This window comes from Furipterus horrens, unplaced genomic scaffold, assembly GCF_987537825.1.
Source record: "Furipterus horrens unplaced genomic scaffold, mFurHor1.1.pri manual_scaffold_2, whole genome shotgun sequence".
Lineage (NCBI taxonomy): Eukaryota > Metazoa > Chordata > Mammalia > Chiroptera > Furipteridae > Furipterus > Furipterus horrens.
Genome location: NW_028327172.1, coordinates 191,783,514 through 191,806,133, shown reverse-complemented (window position 1 = coordinate 191,806,133; position 22,620 = coordinate 191,783,514). Strand labels below are relative to the sequence as shown.

Sequence of the window (22,620 nt, the reverse complement as noted above, 5' to 3'; positions counted from 1 at the left end):
GAAATAGTTACTGTATAGTAATATAGTTAAGTGACTCAGATTGAAACAAACTACCGTGCACTCCATTCAATTTATTTGTGCCAAACATTGTTTTGGCCCCTGAGAAACAGCAATGTACGAAACGCCAGCATCATGATGCTTTTATATTTTGAGAGACAAAATAATTTCACATAGTGATAAGCATCTTGAAGAAATGTGTATGGGGCAACAAGACAGAACATAACCAGACCTACTTCAGCACGGGTAGTCAAGAAAAGCCTCTTGAGTTTGAGCGAAGACCTGAATGGGCATGTCTGAGATACGGTTAAAGCTGGGGCGAATATTGTTCTGGTCTCTTTCTCTCTTGGACTAGACTGATTTGTTTCGATGTCTGAACATCTCCGATTATGCAGACAAATCCTTAATTCATAAAAGTCTTACTCTATTGTATTTACGAGAATCCGAGGTTCAGAGGTTAGTAGGGCAAAGAGCTGATTCCGCAGTGGGTACCTCTCTTTATGGTACTAGATACACAACGGTATATGAGAGGCGAAGAACGATGTACTTTGGTAAAGGTTCGGAAAGTATCGAAGACACGTCGGCCTCCGTTTAGGATTCTACGGGACGGCTCCGGAGAGAGAATCAGAAGACAAGCGTCCTTCCTTCCCAACTTTGCTTCCACTTCCAACACATGGCCCAGGTTTCGAGCCCGGAAAAAAAAAAAGAGCAAGCAAAAGCCCGAAAGGCTGTCGATTCTCTCAAGGCTCTCTCTTCGCTGTTAAGTTGCAAACAATGTGCGCAATATTCTCAAGGGAAGGCGTGAAAGTTGCAGGCGCGAAGGAAGACAAAGAACACGCTCCGACATTCAACTGCACCCACGCCGCCCAGTCCGGGTGCGCGGACGCAGAGCCAGGCGATTAGCTACGTCACTTCCGCTGCCCCCGCGGCGGGCATCGGTAAATGACGTCGCGTTGCCCATTTCCGGGTTACTGGGGCCGCCAGCGGCGGCGCAGGCGGCGCTGCTCCCTGGTTCCCGGTCTATGGAGTCAGTTGATACCGGCGGCGGCGCGAAGGCAGGAGGCAGTGAAGGAGTAGGGGCCCTCGCCCCGCCAGGATGTTACCGGGCTTGGCCGCCGCCGCTGCGGCCCACAGATGGAGCTGGTCCTCCGTGTGCCGGCTCCGTCTGCGCTGCAGGGCGGCGGCCCGCGGCTCCAGCGAGCGCCAGGGTGAGTGTCCTGCGCCAGCCGCTGACTCCGCGGAAGCCGGCCTGGAGGAGCAGGAGGAGCTGGCGCTCTGCGCCTCGCCTCGGGCAGGCAGTACGCCTGCTGGCCCTTCCCCAACCCCAGCCCCTACCCGCTTCGGGTCTCCGCCTTTGCGTTTTGGCACCACCGAAGCCTGGGGGGCTCCTGACAGGCCTTCCTGCCCCTGGTCTCGCCTACGATCCTAGTACAGGTTCCGCAGAAACTTGGGGGCAGCCCGCGGCCGGATTACAACCGTGGAGCCGACCACTTTGTACCAAATAAAGCAAACGTGTGCATGGCGGTGCCCAGCGGTGACACCCCCACCCCCGCGACACACACACACCCTAGGCAGTGAGAAATAACTGGCTCCACAACGTTCTGGGGTCTTTTGAGCTCACCGACTCACCTTCATTGAGTACTTGTAGCCAAGCAGATTTTCTTGCCCTGCTCCTTTCTCGTAGTCCCACCTTGCTCTTCTTAAGTTTTCTAACGGGAGGAAGGCGCGGGGGTTGCTTTTCAGCATTTACGAGTCATTTCAGGGTTTGACCATCCCACGGTCATCGAATGAGTCCAGTTTGGGGCTGAAAAACAAAAGAACTCTTCAGTTTTGTTGAACAGTCTTTTTGGTGAAAAAGTGTCTACCGGAGCTGTAACCCAGAAAAGGGTGATTGATGAGAATTTTTTTTATCCCTCTACTTACGCATTGTTTTTTTCTGACTCAGATTGCCCCATAGTTTCCAAAATAGCACTGACCTTGTAAATTTTAATCAGCCTGACCTCCGTTTCTGCCATCGATTGGGATGCCATAGCTTGACACTTAAGAACAATGAAAGGAACAATGAGGGAGAAGTTTGAACCAAACCTACCCCTAATCTAATCCCTCTGGTTCATGCAGATGCGGAGTATTTTCAGAAACATTTCTCAAAAATTCATGTTTGAAAAGCTTGTAGCATTTTTGTGATTTCGCAATAGAGGTTGGAAGTTGTAGTCAAGTCGTCCAAGTTTATGACAAAAGCTATGATAATGCCTACACTGTGCAAATAAAAATATATTTGTATTTTTTTATTTGCAATAAATATAAAAACTGGCTCTTAAATTTTTAGGAATGTTCTTGTGGTGATGGAAAAGTATAATTGTTGAGTTTTTTAAGTTGGCAGTATACCTGGTTCTCTTATGAACAAAATGAATCATTTGGTTATACTCATTCCCAAATACCCAGGTAAATGCTCCTATTGATGAAGCAGTTTCTGTATTTTACACTTACATTAGGTCTAGGGGATGTTGAATTTAGACTACACTGCCTTTTAAGTGTCAGTTAAAAGGAGCTGAAAGAGTGTAATCTGTAATCCCTATTCTCTGTAGTTGTCATGTCAAAAATTATAAGCTCTTTGTCTGCTCCATCTGTGAACCATAGATAATAATTACCTATCTCACCAGTCAGAATGACTTTGCAGTGTTCTTTGGAATATTTATTACCAAAAAATTAAAATACGTTTTCACACTTAAAAACAGTAGGTTTTAGAAATAACCTTGTTTGTGAAAATTTCGTTTCAGTAAAACTAAAACTCTTTAAAAGGGCTATCATAATTATGGTAAAATTTAAAAATCATTGAGAAAAAGTACTATTTAAGTTGGATGCGTGTAAGAAGAAAATATTTGAAGAACTTTTGGAAAAAATTTCTAAAAACATATTTTCTTTGTCAAGAAATACAGTTTAGTTTATGTGTCTAAAATTCCTCTGTGGGAAAATATGGGATTGGGAAAGTCTTATGAAGAATAAGAAGAAGAAACCTTGAGGGAAGCAATTCCTTCATTTGCATACTTAAAATAAACGCCTATTTGTCAAACCAACACTGAAAATATTTAAAGGTGAAAAGGAAAATAATAATCTAGAGCAGCATTGTCCAAAGAAATATCTGAGCCATGTATGTAATTTTCAATTATCTGATAGTCATATTTTTAAAAATCATGAAATTAATTTTAATAATATATTTTATTTAGTATATTTAAAACATTTCAACATGTAATCAATATTAAATTTATTGAGATATTTTACATTATTTTTTGTACTACATTTTTGAAGTCCAGTGTGTTTTATACACTTAAAGCACATCTTAGTTCAGAGCAGCAACATTGCAAGCGCTCAGTTAACAGTGGCTGCTCTATTGGACAGTGCAGTTACATAGTTAGTATCCCTCATTTATAAATAATTTTTGCAAGTCAAGGTATATTCCAGTAGGAAAGTGAGCAAAAGAAATGAATAAGGAATTCATAAAGGAATTCAGGTGGCCTATACAAATGCAAAAATGTTTTATACTCACTAATAAATATAGAATGTAAGTTTAAGGATTTGCTGCTTGTTGACTATATTGATACCTCATGGTGATGTTGCAGAAACTCTTACTGCTGATTGGGACATATAGTTGAATAGTGTTTTAGAGATCAGTTATTATTTGTATAAAAAGAACTTTAAAGGTTTATGCCTTCTGACCCAGCAATTCTACTTAAAGGGATTTACCCATATATTATGGTACATTTAACGCAACTATTAAATAATATATGCAACTCTTTGTTAAAATAATAATTTAGAATATTTAATGACATGGGAAGATGCTCTTGATGTACCATATTAGGTAAAACTAGAAAAATTTTAGTAAGTATACTGTGATATTAACAGTAAATTTCTTTAGAAATTAAAAAATTTTATTGATTTGAGAGAAACATCAATTTGTTGTTGCACTTATTTACATATTCATTGGTTGATTCTTGTATGTGTGTATTTGATTTGCATCAAATTAATATGGAAATGAAATATTGCTGTAGGTAGAGATGAGACAAGGTTGAGTATGTGTTAACATTTGTTGAAGGTGGGCAACAGACTTGTGGACGTTTATTGTAATGTTTTTTCTGCTTTTACATAGGTTTGAAATTTTCTTCAATGAAATGTTTTAAAAATATAAGGAAAAAAAGTCTAGGATCAAGGCATGGAAACATTGTCATCTCTTGAGGAAGGATTTTTTAGACTGAGGAGTAATCCCTCTTTAAACACCTTAGTGCAATCTCGATGAAAACATTTCATGGATGAGTGAAAAAGATGTTGTGGCAGATTGTCTTTGTTATGTAATAATCACAAAAGATATTTGAATAGGGCTGACAGGTCAACACCAGTGGCCTGTTGTGAAGATGCTTTCCTGGGAGTGATTTCTTGGGAGAATTTGCTTTAGCTTTTGCTTCACAAATTAATTTTGCTAGTAGCCTACATATTTTAATAAATGAAAGAGTAAGTTGATATCAGGAAGTTTTTAAAGCAAGTAAGTTCCAAGCCTGAAACTTGAGTGAATACTTACTTATTTCAAATTATCTTCAACATTTACAGTAACTTAGGTTCCTGATGAATTTGCTGAGCCATTAAGAAAAGATTAATTTTTCTGTTTCAGAAGGCATATACCTGAACATGCACATACATGAACTGGCGTTTTTGTAAGATCATTATTAAGCATTTAGAAGTTTTTAACTCTTAAATGTTTAACCCACCACTCTTGGAAAAACAACTATCTAATGATATATTTCATTAATATACCTAAAACTTAAGAAAAATATAAATTATATCTAGACAGGTTTTGAGTTCTTTTATAAAGAATTTTAAGTACTCATATAAAAATAAAAGAAAGGGGGGGTCACATGAAAGTAAAGAGGCAGATTTGCTTTTCTACCACTTCGTGGTAAGTATGGAAGGTTTTTTTTTTTTTTTTTTGTATTTCAGCCCTTTAAAGTCCATAGCCAACCCAGATGTAGCAGCTGAAGTGCTTCATAATTAATAGTCTATTCTTTCCTCAATTAAAATTCCCATACACTGAGAATTTTACCAACATTTCACAAATTTTGATCTTATTATCTGATTTTTTAAAGTCAGTGACTGTATGAATGAATGATTAATATAATTCAGTCATTGATTGTGAAATGAAAGGAAGGAATCTCCAGCTAGCAGAAAGAGAACACAGCATAAATTTGAGTAGTTCATTCCACCTCAAAAGAAGTACATGATGCCAATATTTTCCTTGGCATGTAACCAGCATACAAAATAAACAGTATCTGTTATATGCCGGACACCTTTCAGAATAGCCGAATAATATGAAATTTTAAAATATATTTTAAAAGTTTCCCTGTGACCAAGTCTACAAATGAGAGAAAGTCGGAGTTATTATCTTTTATTTTTTTTCTTTACAAAATGTAATCCCTGCATACCTGGGGGTCAGTAAAACACCTCCAGGGAGAGGGTGATTTGACATAGTGCATTTGGGTAGCTTGCACTGTGAAAGTTCTACTGTTACTCTGAAAACCATTCTCTCTAATCATAGTAGGCACATTTTATTGGGTATAAAAATCCTGGTGAATTTGAAATTAAAAGTTTTTTTTTTTTTCTTTTAGAATGGCAGAATTTAGTGACATTTGGAAGCTTTTCAAACGTGGTTCCCTGTGATCACTCATACTTTTGTATGCTGAGTCAAGTAAAGCTGTACTCTACAAATGTTCAGAAAGAAGGGCAGGGATCAGAAACTATCAGGGTGGAAAAAGTACCATCATTTGATGAAGCAGGTATGTATAAATCTTTTAAAATCAATTTTTCTGTATGCTGAAATAGTTTATGTAAGAATATTTCTTCCTTTAATATTTGATAGAACTTACCTGTAAAACTGTTTTATTGATATTTTTCCACACTTTTGGAATTCTAAAATTCTCTCTCACCATCCCTTCAAATATAATCTCTTTCCATTTCTCTATTATCTTCTTTTGGAAGCAGTAATACAAATGAGGGTCTAGGCCAGGCTAATGGCAATGAATTTTTTAAAAGAATAGATGAACTCAAGAGATTTAGGAGATGAATAATTGGGGATTGGTGATTGAATTTGGGGGAATGAAGGAGCTAGTCAAGTAAAGGTTAATGTCTGGTTACTGGACTGGGCAATTGTGGAGTGCTTTCATTGGTTTCTAAAATTAGGAATACCAAAGCTAGATAGAGTACTTTGAGAAGATGATTCAGTTTTGTGTATCTAAATTGTAGGTGCCTCTGGGACATCTTAAAAGATGACTAGCAGGCAGTTGGATATATTACATACAAACCTCAGAGATATTGTGGGTTCACCACAATGAAGCAAATATCGCAATAATGCGAGTCACCTAAATTTTTTGGTTTTCCAGTGCATGTAAAAATGTGGGTACAGTATATGTAGTCTATTTAGTGTGCAGTGGTATTATGTCTATAAAAATGTATGTATCTGAATTTAAAAATACTTTATCACTAAAAAATATTAGGCATCATCTGATCCTTCAGCGGGTTATAGTCTTTTTTGTTAGTGGAGGGTCTTGCCTTGATGTTGATGGAAACACATGTTCTGTGAAGGGCAGTAAAGCAAGGCGCAGTAAAACAGCCTGTACCTGTACCGTCCCACTGTGGGACATCATCATCTCTTGGCTGGGTTACTGCAATAACCTTCTCACTGAGCTCCCGGCTTTCACTCTCTTACTTGCTCATTATGTTTCAACCAAACCAATCTGCTTTTGGTTCTTAGAAAATACCAAGTTCGTTCTCACTTATAGGGCCTTTGCTCTAGTTGCTTTCTCCTTGCAAGGTGTGCTTCTTCACACTGATCATTACACTAAGTTGAAATGTCAGCTCTGCACAGTCATTCTTACAATCACTCAATATAAAGTAGCCACCCAGTCAGTCATAAATATCATCCTAATTTTAATTCTTGTGTAGATTGTACTTATTACTGACTGGTATTTTCAATATTTACTTCTTTATCTTCCACTTGTTTGAAGGCCCAATGACAGCAGGAACCTTGGTGCGTGGAGCAGAGGTTTGCACATAGTAGGAGTTTAATCAATACTTGTGAAGGAATGAATGTGTAGAATTCTAACCTGGAGCTATAGATTTAGGAGGTGTTAGCTATATCCAGGTGGTAACTGAAGTCATGGGTGTGCTTGAGACAGTGCAGGGAGAGTGTTCGGAGTGAGGAGATAAAATCTTCTCCTACAAACCCCCCAAAGAGTAAGGGCGGATGGAAGAAGAGGAGCCTGCAAAGAATACGTTAGGAGCAGTAGCCTAGAGAGGTAGGAGAAAATCCAAGGAGAGCACAGTGTCAGGAGAAGAGATTGTTTGAAGAATAATAAACATTTCAAGGCTGTCTTTTCTTTAGCTGGATGTCTTTCACAGGGGAAGAGTTTACAGATCCATTGAGAAACCTGTGTTCATGTTTATCATGCCTGTTTTTCTTCCTTTCCCCCAAGTCTCATCTTCCCCTTGGGCTCAGTGTGCCATTTTAGCCAGTTCCTTTCCTTTTTATTTTGGTGATGGAGAACTGCTGGGGTATTGGTTGAGAGTTTTGATTTTAAAGGATGATTTTAAAGAATGGAGAGTGTAGTGAGTCTCTAAGCTCTAGAAATAGGTATGTCTATTAGATCACCAAAATGGGAGAAGAAACAAATGATGAAATAATATAATTAAGGGTAGATTATGTTATAATGCTTTTCTGAGTTGAGCATAGACTCAGGCAAAAATACTTAAAGTTGGTTCTCTCTACAAAATGCTTGAAATTGAAATCCATAACTAGTTTTCTTTTTTCTACTGTGACTGGAATTAAAATGTTAGTTTATTTTCTTATATTAGATATACATTGTTTATGATGGTTTTATTTTGGGCTCAGTTTTTCAGAATTAATTTAGGCCAGATTAGGCCTTGTTAGCCATCAGATAGACAGCAAGTAATTGCTTGATTGAATGATAATTTGTACATTTGAGGATTTGAGATGACTTTTGAATAATTCAAGTCGCATTATAAAGTCAGGAACAGCTCATTAAGAGGCAGAGATTTGCTAAGGAATCCTTAAGTTTTTAAGGAGCATTCAGATGTTTTAAATTTTAGTAAAATTAGTTTTAATTTCGCTAATGACAGCAGATGTGTGGCAAACAGCCACGACTTGAACTTAAAACAAAATATCTAGAGATATTCTTGGATAAAATGTCTGGTTACTTATTGAAATCATAAAAATTCTACTCCAGTGAAACATGTAAGTTTATTAAGATGGCAGTGTGCAAAATACGTATTCATACATATGTTTGAGCCATTTGCTAACATTTCTTGTTTGTGATTCTTAACACTGTATAATGAGTACCATCTAGACAGTTTGTAGTGAGAATATCCAGATACATCAGTCTTAGAGTATCTCATTTTCTCTGTGTGGTTGAATGACTTCCATCAGTGTGAAAAGGAGGGCTGTCTGAAATTTTTGACAGTAGATTTCAGTTGTTCAGACACTAGGTGAATGTTGGAAGCTTATTCTACCACCCCTTTATTCTTCTTTTTCTAATTAAGTCCCTTTAACATTTCATATAATAAGGGCTTGGTGATGATTAACTCCTTTAGCTTTACCTTGTCTGGGAAGCACTTTATCTGCCTTTCCATTCTAAATGGTAGCTTTGCTGGACAGAGTAATCTTGGTTGTAGGTCCTTGCTTTTCATCACTTTGAATACTTCTTGCCAGTCCCTTCTTGCCTATTGAGTTTCTTTTGAGAAATCAGCTGAGTGTCATATGGGAACTCCTTTGTAGGTAACTGTCGGCTATCAACATCAACTGGTCTACCCAACCATGGAACATCGTGCAGTGAGAAATCCCCAGCATGAAACTTTGCAAACTACTTTGACACATTCGATCAGTCACTGCACCTTCTTCATACACTGCACAAATCTTTTTCTTTATTTCAGTTGCGTTTTTACCTATCTTGAAATAATAAAGCATAATATGCCAATAATGTTGTGTATTTTTTTCCATCTTCAATATTCAAGTGGCTACACAAAAATTCACCAATTTTGATGTTTTCTTTTTTAATGCACTCTGATATGACAGCCGTCACAATATACTCTAACAAAATTGTTTCAAATGAAGTTAAAGACAACTAAATGCTACTAGAGCCACCTTATGGAACAAAACAGACAAACTTTTTGGCCAACCCAATATATTGACCTAGAAATAGAATTGCTAGGTCATAAATTATGCTTATGTTCAACTATGTTAGATAATGCCAACTTGTTTACCAAGGTAATTTTTTTTTTACCTTGTGCCTGTTCATCTTTCCATCAGCAGTATATGAGTTCCCATTGCTCCACACCCTTGCCACCATTAGGTATTGTCATAACTTTTTCATTTTCCTAATCTGAAGATTGTAAAATGGTATCTTGTGGTTTCATTTGGATTTTATTAATAATGAGGCAGTCACGTCTTCTTCATATGGTTTACTAGCTATTTGTATTTCCTTTTCTATGCAAGTTTGTTCTTGTCCTCAGCCCTTTTTTTTATTTTTCCCTCAGTCCTTTTGTTCTTGTCCTCAGTTCTTTTAAGAATTCCTTCAGAATTCTTAAATATTCTCAATATTTGCCATTAGTTGATTCTAGTTGTTGGAAATATATTCTTATAGTTTGAGGCTTTTCTTTTTCTTTCTTTTTTTTTTAATGGGATCTTTTGATGAACAGATGTTCTAAATTTTAATTTAGCAGAAGTTCATTTTTCCTTGTGTTGTTTATATCTCTTTAAGAAATCTGACTCTACCGTAAAAATAGGCAATATTTTTGTCTGTTAGGCATGTAAATGTTGTAACATTAAAGTCATTATATACCCAGAATTGGTTGTTGATGATGTAAGGCAGTTTCCTACTTCCTTTTACTTTTTCTTGGGGGAGTGGGGGAAGGGTTGTACAGTAGTTTCAGTGACTCTTAATAGTCATTCTTTGTTGAATAGCATCTATAGAACAATGTTACGAAGAAGAACCAGCAGTGTGTCTGTCTTGTTTTGGTCCTTATTTTAAAGGAATGTATCTCAAGTTTCACCAGTGAATACAATGTTTAGGTTTCTTTTACCCTTTAAAGAAATTCTTTTTTTGTCCTAATTTTCTGAAAGTGTTTGAAATTTGCACGGGTGTTGAACTTTATTAAATGCTTTTTCTTTAGCTGAAATAATTCTATATTTTTTCTCCTTTAATCTGTTAATGAAGGGAATCAATAGCTTTTCTAATATTGAACTACTCTTAACGTTCCTAGGATAAATCCAACTTGTCTGTGATCTATTACCGTTTTTAAACATTGCCAGATTGTTAGCTAATAATTAAGTTTATAGGTTTGTATGAAAGCCATTGATTAATATACATTTTTTTAATAAACTTTACAGCAAAAGCTCCACTTATTAAGCAAGAACCTCTCCAAGTAAGAGGTAAATATATTTTATTCTATTTTTTATTATAATGGTGTTTTGAATTAAATATATAAAATTAGTTTATATTGCACTTCTATAGTTATGTTATTATGATGGTTAGGGTTATAAGCTAATTTTCTACTGAAGTTAACTTTGCATTTTGATCACTAATTTAGTGGATTTTTTTTTTTTTCAAAACCCCAAGGAAAGGAGTAATGGCAAAAAAAACCCATTACTTACTTTATCATTTTACAAAAATAATGTGATTAAAGAACCAGAGGTCAACACTTTTCAGCTACAACTTTTTCAAATCCAGATAGAGTTTGGACATTCTCGTCTGACTTTCTTTTCTAGGAATAACTGTGTGATTAAGGCAGTGGTTCTCAACCTGTGGGTCACAACCCCTTTGGGGGTTGAACGACCCTTTCACAGAGGTCACCTAAGACCATCGGAAAACACATATATAATTACATATTTGTTTTGTGATTAGTCACTATGCTTTAATTATGTTCAATTCATAACAATGAAAATACATCCTGCATATCAGATATTTACATTATGATTCATAACAGTAGCAAAATTACAGTTATGAAGTTGCAACGAAAATAATTTTATGGTTGGGTCACCACAACATGAGGAACTGTATTAAAGGGTCACGGCATTAGAAAGGTTGAGAACCACTGGATTAAGGAATCCTTGTTTGCAGCTCTGTTCTTTATAACGAGCTATGGCTCCCAAAACCTATGACCCCCATCCACAGAAACATGATTCCGGAGGGGTACTAGGTGATTAGGAGCACTGAGGCTTTGGAGTCAGACAAAACTGCATTTTATCTGTGGCCCCTGATGTACCAACTCTATGGCTTTGGGCGGTTTACTTGACCTCTCTGAGCCATTGTTTTCTCCTCTATAATATGGTGCTAAAAATGGGAACTTCTTTTGTAGGATAATCTTGAAGATGATACTTGGTGTGAAGTCACATATAGAGTAATTAATGTGATAGCAGACATTATCATTAATAATCTGGGCCAGGCATGGCCAACAGGGATTTCTAGCTACTTTGAAGAAATTCTTTAAAAAGTAATTAAAAAAAAAACACCCTAATCTTTAAAAGAGAGATGTAATTTCCTTCTCTGCTCCAGAGGAGCTTGTCCGGATTTTGGGTTTTAGGATTATTGGAGTAGGCAGTTTGGAGACCTCAACTCATGTAAAAAGAAACCTGAACTTTTTTCAAATAAGGTTGTTTTATTTTTCTTTAAATCCTCATCCTGAGGGTGTGTTTTTATTGATTCTTAGAGAGAAAGGAAGGGGGAGAGAGAGAGAGAAACATTGATGTGAGAGAGAGACATCAATTGGTTGCCTTCTGTATGCACTCCAACTGGGGATCGAACCCGCAACCTAGATATGTACCCAGGCCAAGAATTGAACCCACAACCTTTTTGGTGCATGGGACAATGCTCCAACCAACTGAGCCACCCAGTCAGGGCTCAGATAAGGTTTTGATTTTTTTTTCAGGTTTTATTTTTATTTTATTTTTTTAGAGAGAGTGGAAGGGAGGGAGAAAGAGGGAGAGAAATATCAGTGTATGAGAGAAACATCAATTGGTTCCTCTTGCATGCCCCCATCTGGGGACCTGGCCTGCAACCCAGGTATTTGCTTTGACCAGGAATTGAACAAGCAGCCTCTCAGTTCACAGGTTGGTGCTCAATCCACTGACCCATACCAGCCAGGGCAGGGTTTTGATTTTTATGTTGAACTTGATTTTTGAAATGTTTTTCTTAAGTATTATTTGTGCAGTTGATTAAAAGTTTGTGTGTTACTTTAAGTCTTTTTTTACTTGCTGCAGTTATAGATCATTTTAGTCTTAATTTGCTCTTGGAACTTGATAGTAGAACAGAAAACTTATAATGAATAGATATGAGAATAGAATGTGAAGTGACTGGGTGTCAATTTGTAACAGAACATGAGTTTATTCTGTTGTTTTCTCTTGCTCTTCAGATGTTTGCTTATGTTATTTATCTATATCATGTGACCACAGTCTTACTTAATAATATGATTTATAAACAGACCAACATTGAATGTAATTTTTAACTCACAAATTGTAAACGATGCCAAATTGGTATTTTGTTAGAGATGTCTCTGGCTTTTTTATGAACAGTTTGATACTTGAAAATAGGCAAATAATTTAACAGAAGGTAGTATTTTATCTATACTCTGCAATTAACTTCCTGTAATTTTTAACTGATAAAAATATTTCTTTTGTTTACTTCAGCTTTGTTGCATTATGTGAAGCAGTCCAGTGGCTTTCAAACTTTTTTGATTGCAACCCACTAAGAGATACTGTTTAATAACTTAGTTTATTTATAGATTATTATATGTAACTGAAACAAAAGCTTTCACAAAAAGAGTACTTATTCTTAATTTCATGCAGTACTCCTTGATTACCTTTTATTTTGATTTTTTATACAATAAAATGCTGTTTTTTACTCCATAGTTTTAAAAACACTGAACCAAATTTCTGGTTTTTCTTCAGATTGTATAAATATTTTGCCTTTTACTAAAAATACTGAACTAGCCTGTAATTTTTAACCGAAACATAAATTCATTTTCACTTAGATCCTAAATGATTTTTTTTAAACCAACCAGTGATAATCTGTAGAAGGTGTCCAGGAGACAAAGGGTTGGCATTTTGGCATCACTTACAGATGAACTATGGGGATAAGAGCTGAATGGCTACAAATGTAATTCCATTCTGTTCTGCACTTGGAGAACTTTTTAGTGATGCCATTCATTGGATTAGGAAATAGATTGATATTTTATGGAATTCATTAGTGAAGCCTCAGCATGTGTTCGTCTTTAAATATGACTTTTGTTATGCATATTTTTTGTTTTCCTATATTTTTTGGTTTTAGTCAAAGCAGTCCTTAAGAAGAGGGAGTATGGACCAAAGTACACTCAGAATAATTTCATCACTGGAGTCAGAGCAATAAATGAGTTCTGCCTTAAAGCCAGGTATAGTTATTTTTTTAAAGATTTTATTTATTTTTTAGAGAGAGGGAAAGAGAGTGAAACATTGATGTGAGAGAGAAACATCAATTGGTTATCTCTTTCTTTCATGTGCCCTGCCTGGGAATCGAACCGGTGACCCCTTGCTTTGCAGAACACCACCCAACCAACTGAGCCACACTGGTCAGGGCATATTTTTTTTTAAAGTGGTAGTTTGATTTCTAACTTTAAATAACTATTTCTTAGAATGTGTTACCTGCTACCATCCATGTGGAAACTTTCCTATGGCTTCTTCCTAAATTAAATATTTTTATTCAGTTAAAAAATGTGGGGAACCTCTCCTTGTGGTTTCAGTAATGGCCCAAGCTGTGAGCCAGGCCCCACACCCAATCCCACCCTGCCCCCAGGAAGGCCTTTTTAAGTCTCAGCAGAAAACCGAAAGGTTGTGTGGCAGACAGGACCAAAGGCCACTCAGAGGGTTCCCATGGGAACTGGATTTAAAGAATGCATATTATGCTTTAGAGCTTGCTCCACTCTTCTTATCTCTTAGTTCTAACTGTAAACAATCTGTAGTTAAAAACGTATAAAGCCTTGCACCTGATGTCAGCATGGCATCAAAATGTTTAATAGACCCTGATACAGACTGGTCACTGTGTTCTCTATATTGATACTTGTAATCTGTAATTGTCAACTGTAACCCAAGCATCTGAAAGCTTATTGATAATTCATAAGTCTTGACCTTGTATCTCCTGAATCCCCTCCTCAATAAAAGGCATGGGAGATGAAAGTTCGGTGCTCTTCTCCTCTAGAGAAATTAGTCCCCTCCCATTCCTCCAGACAGAATACAGTGTCCTGGATAAATTTGTTTTTCTGCCTTGGTCACAAAACTGCTGCTGGACCGCGAGTTTCCAACCAAGCCCGGGCATTGGAGGCAGCTCAGCCTCAAAAAAACGTTAAAATCATTTGCTTAGCAGATTGAATTCTGCTCCAGCAGCAGCAGTTTCTGTTTTTCTGGACTTCTTAAATTCAGAAAGGCAAGTTTTCAAAACCTGTGTATGACACAAGATCTTAAGGGTTTTATTGTTATGTTCACATGTGTCAGAATTATCAATAAGATTATTTGCATATTTTTATGTTTGACTTTTTCAAGTTTTGGGTTTTTTTGGCTAGCAGAATTGAGTAGTTTTTAATTTAGTTAGTACATTTATATTTATATTCTATGTGTTGTTTCTGTTGAATATATGAGGGAAGGGACTCCAAAAAATCCACAGAATAATCTTCTAGAGGGCAAGCACCTTGTAGAACAGGCTTCCTGTATTAGGTGCGTGTTCTAGGAATACATCTGTATCAGTGTACTAGCTGGCAGTTGTTTTGAGAGGCTACATTCAGCGTCAGTGAATTTTTTTTGAAGACTCTTTTAAGGGTTTGCCCATTTCATGATGGGTTATACAAGTGTACCTGCCCATTCTGTGGGGAGTGTTCAGCAGTTTTTGACCTGAAACACAGCACTACACCCCCACTTTCTGCCCCACCCTACCTATTCACTCAGTCTCACCCCTGAGCAACTTCTTTTGTTTGCTGGGATGAAAAAAAATCCTCAAAGTGAAATGTTTTGCTGATGTGGAAGAGGTGAAACAAAAAATGGCAGAAGCCCTAAAAGGCATCAAAATTGAGGAGTTCAAAAAAACTGTGTTGAGCAGTGGGGAAAATGTCTCAATATGTGTAGTGCATCAAATGGAGAGTACTTTGAAGGTGACGGAAATTTAAACATGTAAGAATAAATACACAACTTTTTATAAATAAATACCAGGTTTTTTTCTGGGTCCCTCCTCGTAAATTATTTTTACTTCTTTCTGGTATCTTTTGTTACTAATTTTCTTGTAATCATAGATTTATTCAGATGGTATTTGTCATATATTTTTAAAATTTCCCTTTATGTGTTTACCTAGAAAAGTCATATTTATGTGGAAGATTTCTTGGCTTTTTAGAGATATCAGATTTGACCGACCCTATTTTTCCCTCTCCCTCATGGTCATTCTCTATGGTATAGTATCAAGAAATAAGTAATCTTAGACAATCAGTTTTATAACTTATATAACTAGTAAAACAATAATTATAATATTGATGGGAAATATATTCTGTTGCACATAGAGTATTTCATTTAGTTCTCACAAAAATTTTGTGAATTAAGTAGTTCAGGTATTGCTGTCTCCACAATATAGGCCAGGAAAAATAATAAAGATATTAGTTATTAACCAGCTCATTTAGTGAGTCAGTGACGGAGAGGAAGCTAGAATAATCTTTTTAATAGCTGGTCCAGCCTGTTTTACCTACATGGGGTAGTTGATTGTTGATTTTCTTAAACTCCAAGTTTAATTTCTAGAACTTAATAATATTCCAGAGTCACCACATTTTAATTTATAGGCTTTTTTTCACTGCCATTACAGGATTTTCTTAGAAACACCAATAAAATATAGCATTATTGTTTAGTTGTGACTTGATGAATGTATAAAGTTCTGAATTTAAGAGAAGGGAAAATGATTAATTAGTATGGACTTGACATATTATCTTTATAACTTTGATAGATATTAACACTTAATATTAATCTGGATGTAAACAGACAGAGTTGTAAATTTTAAATTTAAATTCTCAAGTAGAGGAATGATGTTCTAATCCATGTTTTTTCTAGTTTTCACATTTTTAAAAATACAATACATAAGACATTGCAGTGATGTGTTCATAGTGGAAGAAATGTAAGCACTTATGAAGGAACTTAATCTCTACATATCATGTATGGTATCTGTATTGAACATCAAGAATAATTTTTTTTCACTGTCTCTAGATCAGTTTTTGTGTACAAAATGCGACCTTTATAAACTGGTCTTTAAGCTTTATACAGATCTATGATCTTTTAAGACGAGGGTCAATGTAGTGGCTTTTATCTGTTCTTAATAATCCTTTAAGTATATAAAGTATATGAACACTGTCTGAATAAATTCAACATGTTTCTTTCCTCAGTGATCTGGAACAACTTCGAAAAATCAGACAACGTAGTCCCCATGAAGATACTGAGTCCTTTACTGTATACTTGAGATCAGATGTGGAAGCAAAGTAAGGACATAGTTCTTTTAGAATAAATATACAAGTCAAATTTGAGATTAATAAAAACACATTTTAGACAGACCCAGAATTTTTTAAATGACATATTTTATTTTATTTTTTGAAGTAGAATATTTTCATATTGGCAGATTTATCTGGGAGTTACTAATATGTACTATTTAACTAAAAATATCCTAATTTATAAGAAAATTTGCTGTTGAATACTGTTTTATTTAGAATTAGTTTAGAAAAGTTTTTTAAGTGCTTTATGTTTTTTTCTGAAGTACCTTATGCTTTGTTGTAAGATTCTCATGTAGTTATATGCTGTCTCTAGATTTAAATATGACACAGTAAAGTCATTAAAATTGTTCATTGTTGTGGGTCATGTATTCATGCACAGATCTTTGGAAGTTTGGGGAAGCCGTGAAGCTCTTGCCAGAGAGAAAAAATTGCGTAAGGAAGCAGAAATAGAATACAGGGAAAGTAAGTATATTCAGTTTTAAGCTAAGTTAATTGGGAAGTACAGGCATACTTCAGAGACACTGTGGGGTTAGTTCCAGACCACCACAGTAGAGTGAGTATCGCAATGAAGCAAACCATAATCTTTTTGCTGGGTTGGGGGAGGGTGGTTGCCTTCCATTTCTGAAAAAGTACCTTTGTGAAGTGTATAGTAAAGAGAAGCTCAATAAAACAAGGTGTGCCTGTAACTCATAGGTCAGAATACTGCTTATAATTATGCACTCCCTGGTGGTGGCATACCTTTGGCTTTGGCTCTTTTGGTTGTAGCATATAGCAATATCCATTTTGGGATTCAATTATTTTATAAAAACAGTATCTTTTTTTAAAATTTTTTTTTATTGCTTTGTTAGCCATTGATGTTTTTGTTGTTTTTTTTTAAGATTTTATTTATTTTTCAGAGGTGGGGGAAAAGAGGGAGAAAGAGACATCAATGTGGTTGCCTCTCCCATACCCCCAGCTGGGGACCAGGCCTACAACCCAGGCATGTGCCCTGACTGGGAATCGAAATGGCGACCTTTTGGTTCACAGGTCAGCACTCAGTCCACTGAGCCACACCAGCCAGGGCATTGGTGCTTGCAGTTTAGATACATGTAAGACTTCAGGGAATTTAACAACTCAATGTTGAGGTGACAAAGCCACCTTTATAGAATTAGGATTAATATAATATGAAATACATCCCTGACTAGTATGGCTTATTGGTTGGGTGGCATCCACAAAATGAAAGGTTGCCAGTTTGATTCCTGGTGGAGGTACATGTCTGGGTTGCAGGTTTATCCTCTATTGGGCATGTATGAAAGGCAAAGGAAAAAGGGTGGAAGAGACAGGCATGGAAACTAAATTTCTCTGAACTATTTTGTCTTGTAAAATGTGACTTTGGAATCATGTAGATGTTTTATATCTATCAATATTTAATGGTTCATTCACACAAAGAGAAACTTCAACAATTATTGCTAAGAAGAAAAATGAGACAGTATTAGAGGAAATAAGTGACTTTTTATTCTTTATATTTTTGTATCCTTTTTTTTTCTTTTTTTCTTGCTCTCTCTTTTTCTATCTCCCTTCCTTCCCTCCCTCTGTCCCTCTCTCCTTTCCTTCCTTTCTTCCTTCCCTCCTTTTGTATAGTAGCCGTTCTAATGGGTGTGAGATGATACTTCATTGTGGTTTCAATTTGTGTTTCTCTAATGATTAGTTATATGAGCATCTTTTCATGTGCTTGTTGACTATTTGTATATTTTGGTAAAAGGTCTATTTGAGTCCTTTGCCCCCCCCCCCTTTTTTTTGCCAGACTTGGCCTTATTTTTTCTATTTATTTATTTTTATTGTTTTTCCATTACAGATGTCCCACTTTTCCCCCCACTGCTCTCCCCCACCCACCCCACCACCCACAGTCATTTTCCATTTAGTTGTCCATGTCCATGGGTCATCCACACTAGTTCCTTGACCAAACGCCTCCCCTTTTGTCCCCTCTTTCCGCACCCCCTCCCCTTTGCCCATTTTTTAATCGGGTTGCAAATCCAGATTTCTTATAACCTGATATTTTTGCTGGTGGTGAATGCAGCATATGTAACATAGTCTTAAAGAGAATAATTGTGTTATTCTAAAATATGATTGGTAAGAATATGTGTGAGCTAAATGTGTTTTATAATTCTTTTCTTATAGGGCTATTTAGAAACCAAAAAATATTGAAAGAATATAGAGACTTCCTGGGAAACACCAAGGTAAGGATATCTTTCTGACAATGGTATGCATGTGTTACAGAGTGAAAGTCTAGTGTCAGTCCATTGGGAAATAGCAGCATGCCTGTGATCCTAATTCAAGATTTTCTTGATCACATTGTAATTTACTGAATTACAGTCTATTTGCTTTTGTCTGATTTATTGAAATTTTTAGACATTGAGACTTATGTTCTCTTTAAATTTAGGGCTGTATAGTAAACCATGAGTATGTAGATAGAGGTGATGGAGAAGACTGTATTTTCTCAGGTTTTTAGCAAGATTTAGCTCTCATGTTCACCTTTGATTTTCCTTATCCTATTTCCTACTCATAACCCTGGTTAAACATTTAAACTGCCAGTTCTCTGCTTATACTCTAGAAGTTTAGCCCCTGGAGGAGAAAATTGCACAGCTATTTTGATTGTTCTTTCTTTATTATATGAGTATACACAATCAGTGGACACTCAATATTATTTGACAGTCTTTTTAAACTCGTATAGTATATTCACTTTCCCACTCTGAGATAGCTATTGAATCTACTTCCTCTCTTTTCAAACTTCTTATAGCCTTGTTCTTTACTCTTTTTTAAATAGGGTTTTTTTTGGGGGGGGGGGCATTAATTTGTTGTTCCACTTATGCATTCATTGGTTGACTCTTGTATGTGCCCTGACTGGGGATTGAACCCACAACCTTGGTATATTTGGGATGACACTCCAACCAACTGAGCTACCCGGCCAGGCCCTTGCTCTTTGCTCTTTTCTTTATATTTCATTAAAAAAATAGATGTAAGACCTTGACTGCTGTGGCTCAGTGGATTGAGCGTCAGCCTGCGAGCCAAGTGTCACTGGTTCAATTCCCAGTCAGGGCACATGACTAGGTTGTACGTCAGTGTCGTGTCCCCCCCCCCCCGCCGCCCCCCAGTTGGAGGCGCAAGTGAGAGGCAACCACACAGTGATGTTTCTCTCCCTCTCTCTCTCCTTTCCCCCCTCTAAAAATAATAAAATAAATAAATTAAATTAAAGAATTTAAATAAATAAATAAATAAAATTAATTAATTAAAAAATAAAAAAGAGCCATAATAATAAAAATAAAATGAAACCAACATAAAAATAAAATAGATGTAATCTGATAAAAGTACCTCACTTTCTGTCACCAAATTTATTAATTTCTCTACATGTGTGACAGAATACTCTTATTTTCCTTCCAACTGGAGGAAATTAATACTTGGACCAGTATAGAAATTTGCCTTTAGTACCCCACCTCTTATTCTCCCCTGAATCCTTTTACTTGGACTTTCATCCCTACCACTACACTGAAATGGCTCTTTCCGAAGTCGCCAACACCACCAAGATGCCACGTAGTCACGGGCGGAGTCAACTTTCCATCTAAACTTAGCTGGGAAGTATGTATCTCCTTTCAAGAAGTGAATGTCATATCTGGAGAAAGGCTAATGGCAAATTGTTTTCTGTCTCCTGAGTTATTATACGCAAGACATTGCAAAATTTAGAAATTGTCAGTGATGAAATGCTTCCCCCCATTCATTATATCCAAAACTTATTAATTTCCATTTGCCTGTTGAGCCCTGTGTTATGGCACCCCAGTGCTGCGCTGAAGGCGTGGGCTCTCCAGTGGCAGAGCCTCCTGGGAGCCAGCGCCTTCAGCGAGGGCTAGTTCTGCTTACGCAAGGCCATTGTAGCCTGCTTGCTTGCCAGGAAACAGAACTGCCTAAGCTGTGGTGCCTTACTGAGAATAAACTCTTGGTCCGAGTTTGGCACGGCCCCGCCAATAACCTAAAATTTCACTCCTTATTTGTTTTCCTCCGCTGTTTCTCAAAGTTCCAAGCAGTGCGTTAGATCTTACAGACTTCTTATTTAGACTTTCCTAGTAATTTGTAGCCAACACTGTCCCTCTTGCCCAAATACAGAGCCATGGAAGAACAGAAAATGTGTACCAAATCCCCCAATAAAGGAAGGAGCTAAGTGTGCCCAGCATTCTCTCCCAGACTTACCAGTTTACCTACCGCACCAAACTTAGTCAACTCCAGAGGCGAGTGGTGAGGAGAGGGTGGTTATGTGCAAGAGGCCAACATTATCGGGGGCGAGACCGGGGAATCAAAAAAATAAGAAGTGTTTAGGTGCCCACCACCGATAGCAAGTATTTCTTTTCCTGGAACACCGTGATCTCTAGAAGCCTAGGACAGTCTTTCTCCTGGTTTTCCTCGTCATTAATTCTTTCTCCTCCCCTGTTGCTTTGCAAGATCCTGTTTTTTAAACTCACCCTCTAAATGTTCATTATAGGCTCTTTTATGTTTAAATCCCTTAGCGAGTCTTGCCCTGCTTGGTATGGCTTGGTTGGAGTGTTGTCCCATAACCAAAAGGTTGCGGGTTTGATTCTCTGTCAAGATACATACCTCGGCTGTGGGTTCAGTCCCTGGTCCGGTTGCATACAGTCCCCAGTCTGAGCATGTGCGGGAGGCAACCAACCAATCCTTTTGTGTCACGTTAATGTTCCCTTCTCTCTCTTCCTCTCCTTCTGAAAGCAGTGAAAAAGAAAAACTGTCCTTGGGTGAGGATAAAAAATAATAATAATAAAAATAAATCCATTAGCAAGTTCCATTGGCATTTTCTCCACAATAGATACCAAGTAGGACTGCCTCTCACCATGTACCTTATTGGAACCCTAGTCATCACCATCTCTCACCTGGACGGCCCTCCTAACTGATCTCTCTGCCTTTGCTTTTGCCCCCGTAATTTGTTCTCTACATCATAAACTATATCATTTTCGAACATAAATCAGACTATGTCCAGGATCTGCTTAAAATCATTTTCTGTGCTTCCTTTTTGCCGTTAGAATAAGATTTATACTCCTTACCGTAGTCTACAAAGTCCTGTGAGATACGACCTCTGTCTCCTTCTGTGACCTCAACTCCTACCATTTTCTTTGCTGTCTGTGCTTTAGCCACACCAACCTTTTTTTTTTTTTGGTGGGGGGTGGGTTCTTTTTACACCCCAGTCTTATTTCTGTTTCAGAGTTTTTGCATGTTCTGTATACTCTGCCTGAAACATTGTTCTGGTTTTTTTTCATGATTGCCTTCTTATCACTGAACTTCTTTCCCTGGCTGCTCTAGGTAAAATAACCCTTCCCACCATAATACACCCCGCTTCCCCATGTTATTCTCTCAGTTCTCTGTTTTATTTTCTTATTATATTTATCACTGTCTGGTACTGTGTATTTCTTTATGAATTTATTCTTTATATTTTCATACTAGACTGAGATCTTGACGGCAGGGACTCTTTTGTTCACTGTCATGTCGGAGCATCTAGAACTGGGCCAGGCATGTAGTTGGGCAGTAAATACTTCTTGAATAAATGACATAAGGCAGAATATATGAAGTGCTTTCATAGAAATGTGAAGTGCAACATAAATGTGTAGCAGAGGGAGTATTTATTCTTGAGGGACAGGGGGGACCAAGGAAGGCTTTATATACAAAGGTGACACTTGGCCAGACATGGAAGAGGATGAGTAAGACTTGGATAGATTGCAGTGGACAGTGATCACATCCAGGGAAAGGAAAGAACAGGAGGAAGAACATTTAACTCAAAAATATTTTCCCTGAATATGTTTCTCTACTTACTTTATTTCCCTTTGTTTTGGTCTGTTTGGAATTAAACACATTATCATCACTTGAGGTTTTTGCTTTTTAGTCAACAGTCAGGAGTTAGATTAGAGCAGCCAGTATTGTCTATTCCAGTGTTTAAAAGTTAAAATGTTTAAGAAATGGAAAAATTTTAGAGTCGATTTTTGTTCTATACACTTGTAT

The 22,620-nt window shown here is 36.9% G+C and overlaps 1 protein-coding gene across 2 annotated transcripts in view; it reads left to right on the top strand.

Moving 5' to 3' along the window:
* Positions 1–954: 954 nt before the first annotated feature.
* SLC30A9 (solute carrier family 30 member 9) overlaps positions 955–22,620 on the top strand; it is a 56,200-nt gene continuing 34,534 nt past the window's right edge. The window contains exons 1-7 of one of the 2 annotated variants that reach the window (XM_090266935.1): positions 955–1,205; positions 5,649–5,816; positions 10,442–10,483; positions 13,377–13,476; positions 16,489–16,581; positions 16,970–17,052; positions 18,748–18,806. In XM_090266935.1, coding sequence (XP_090123061.1) covers positions 1,094–1,205; positions 5,649–5,816; positions 10,442–10,483; positions 13,377–13,476; positions 16,489–16,581; positions 16,970–17,052; positions 18,748–18,806 — 657 coding nt within the window. In that variant the 5' untranslated portion in view covers positions 955–1,093. The remainder of the gene's footprint in view (positions 1,206–5,648; positions 5,817–10,441; positions 10,484–13,376; positions 13,477–16,488; positions 16,582–16,969; positions 17,053–18,747; positions 18,807–22,620) is intronic. The other variant, XM_090266936.1, reaches the window with a different exon arrangement.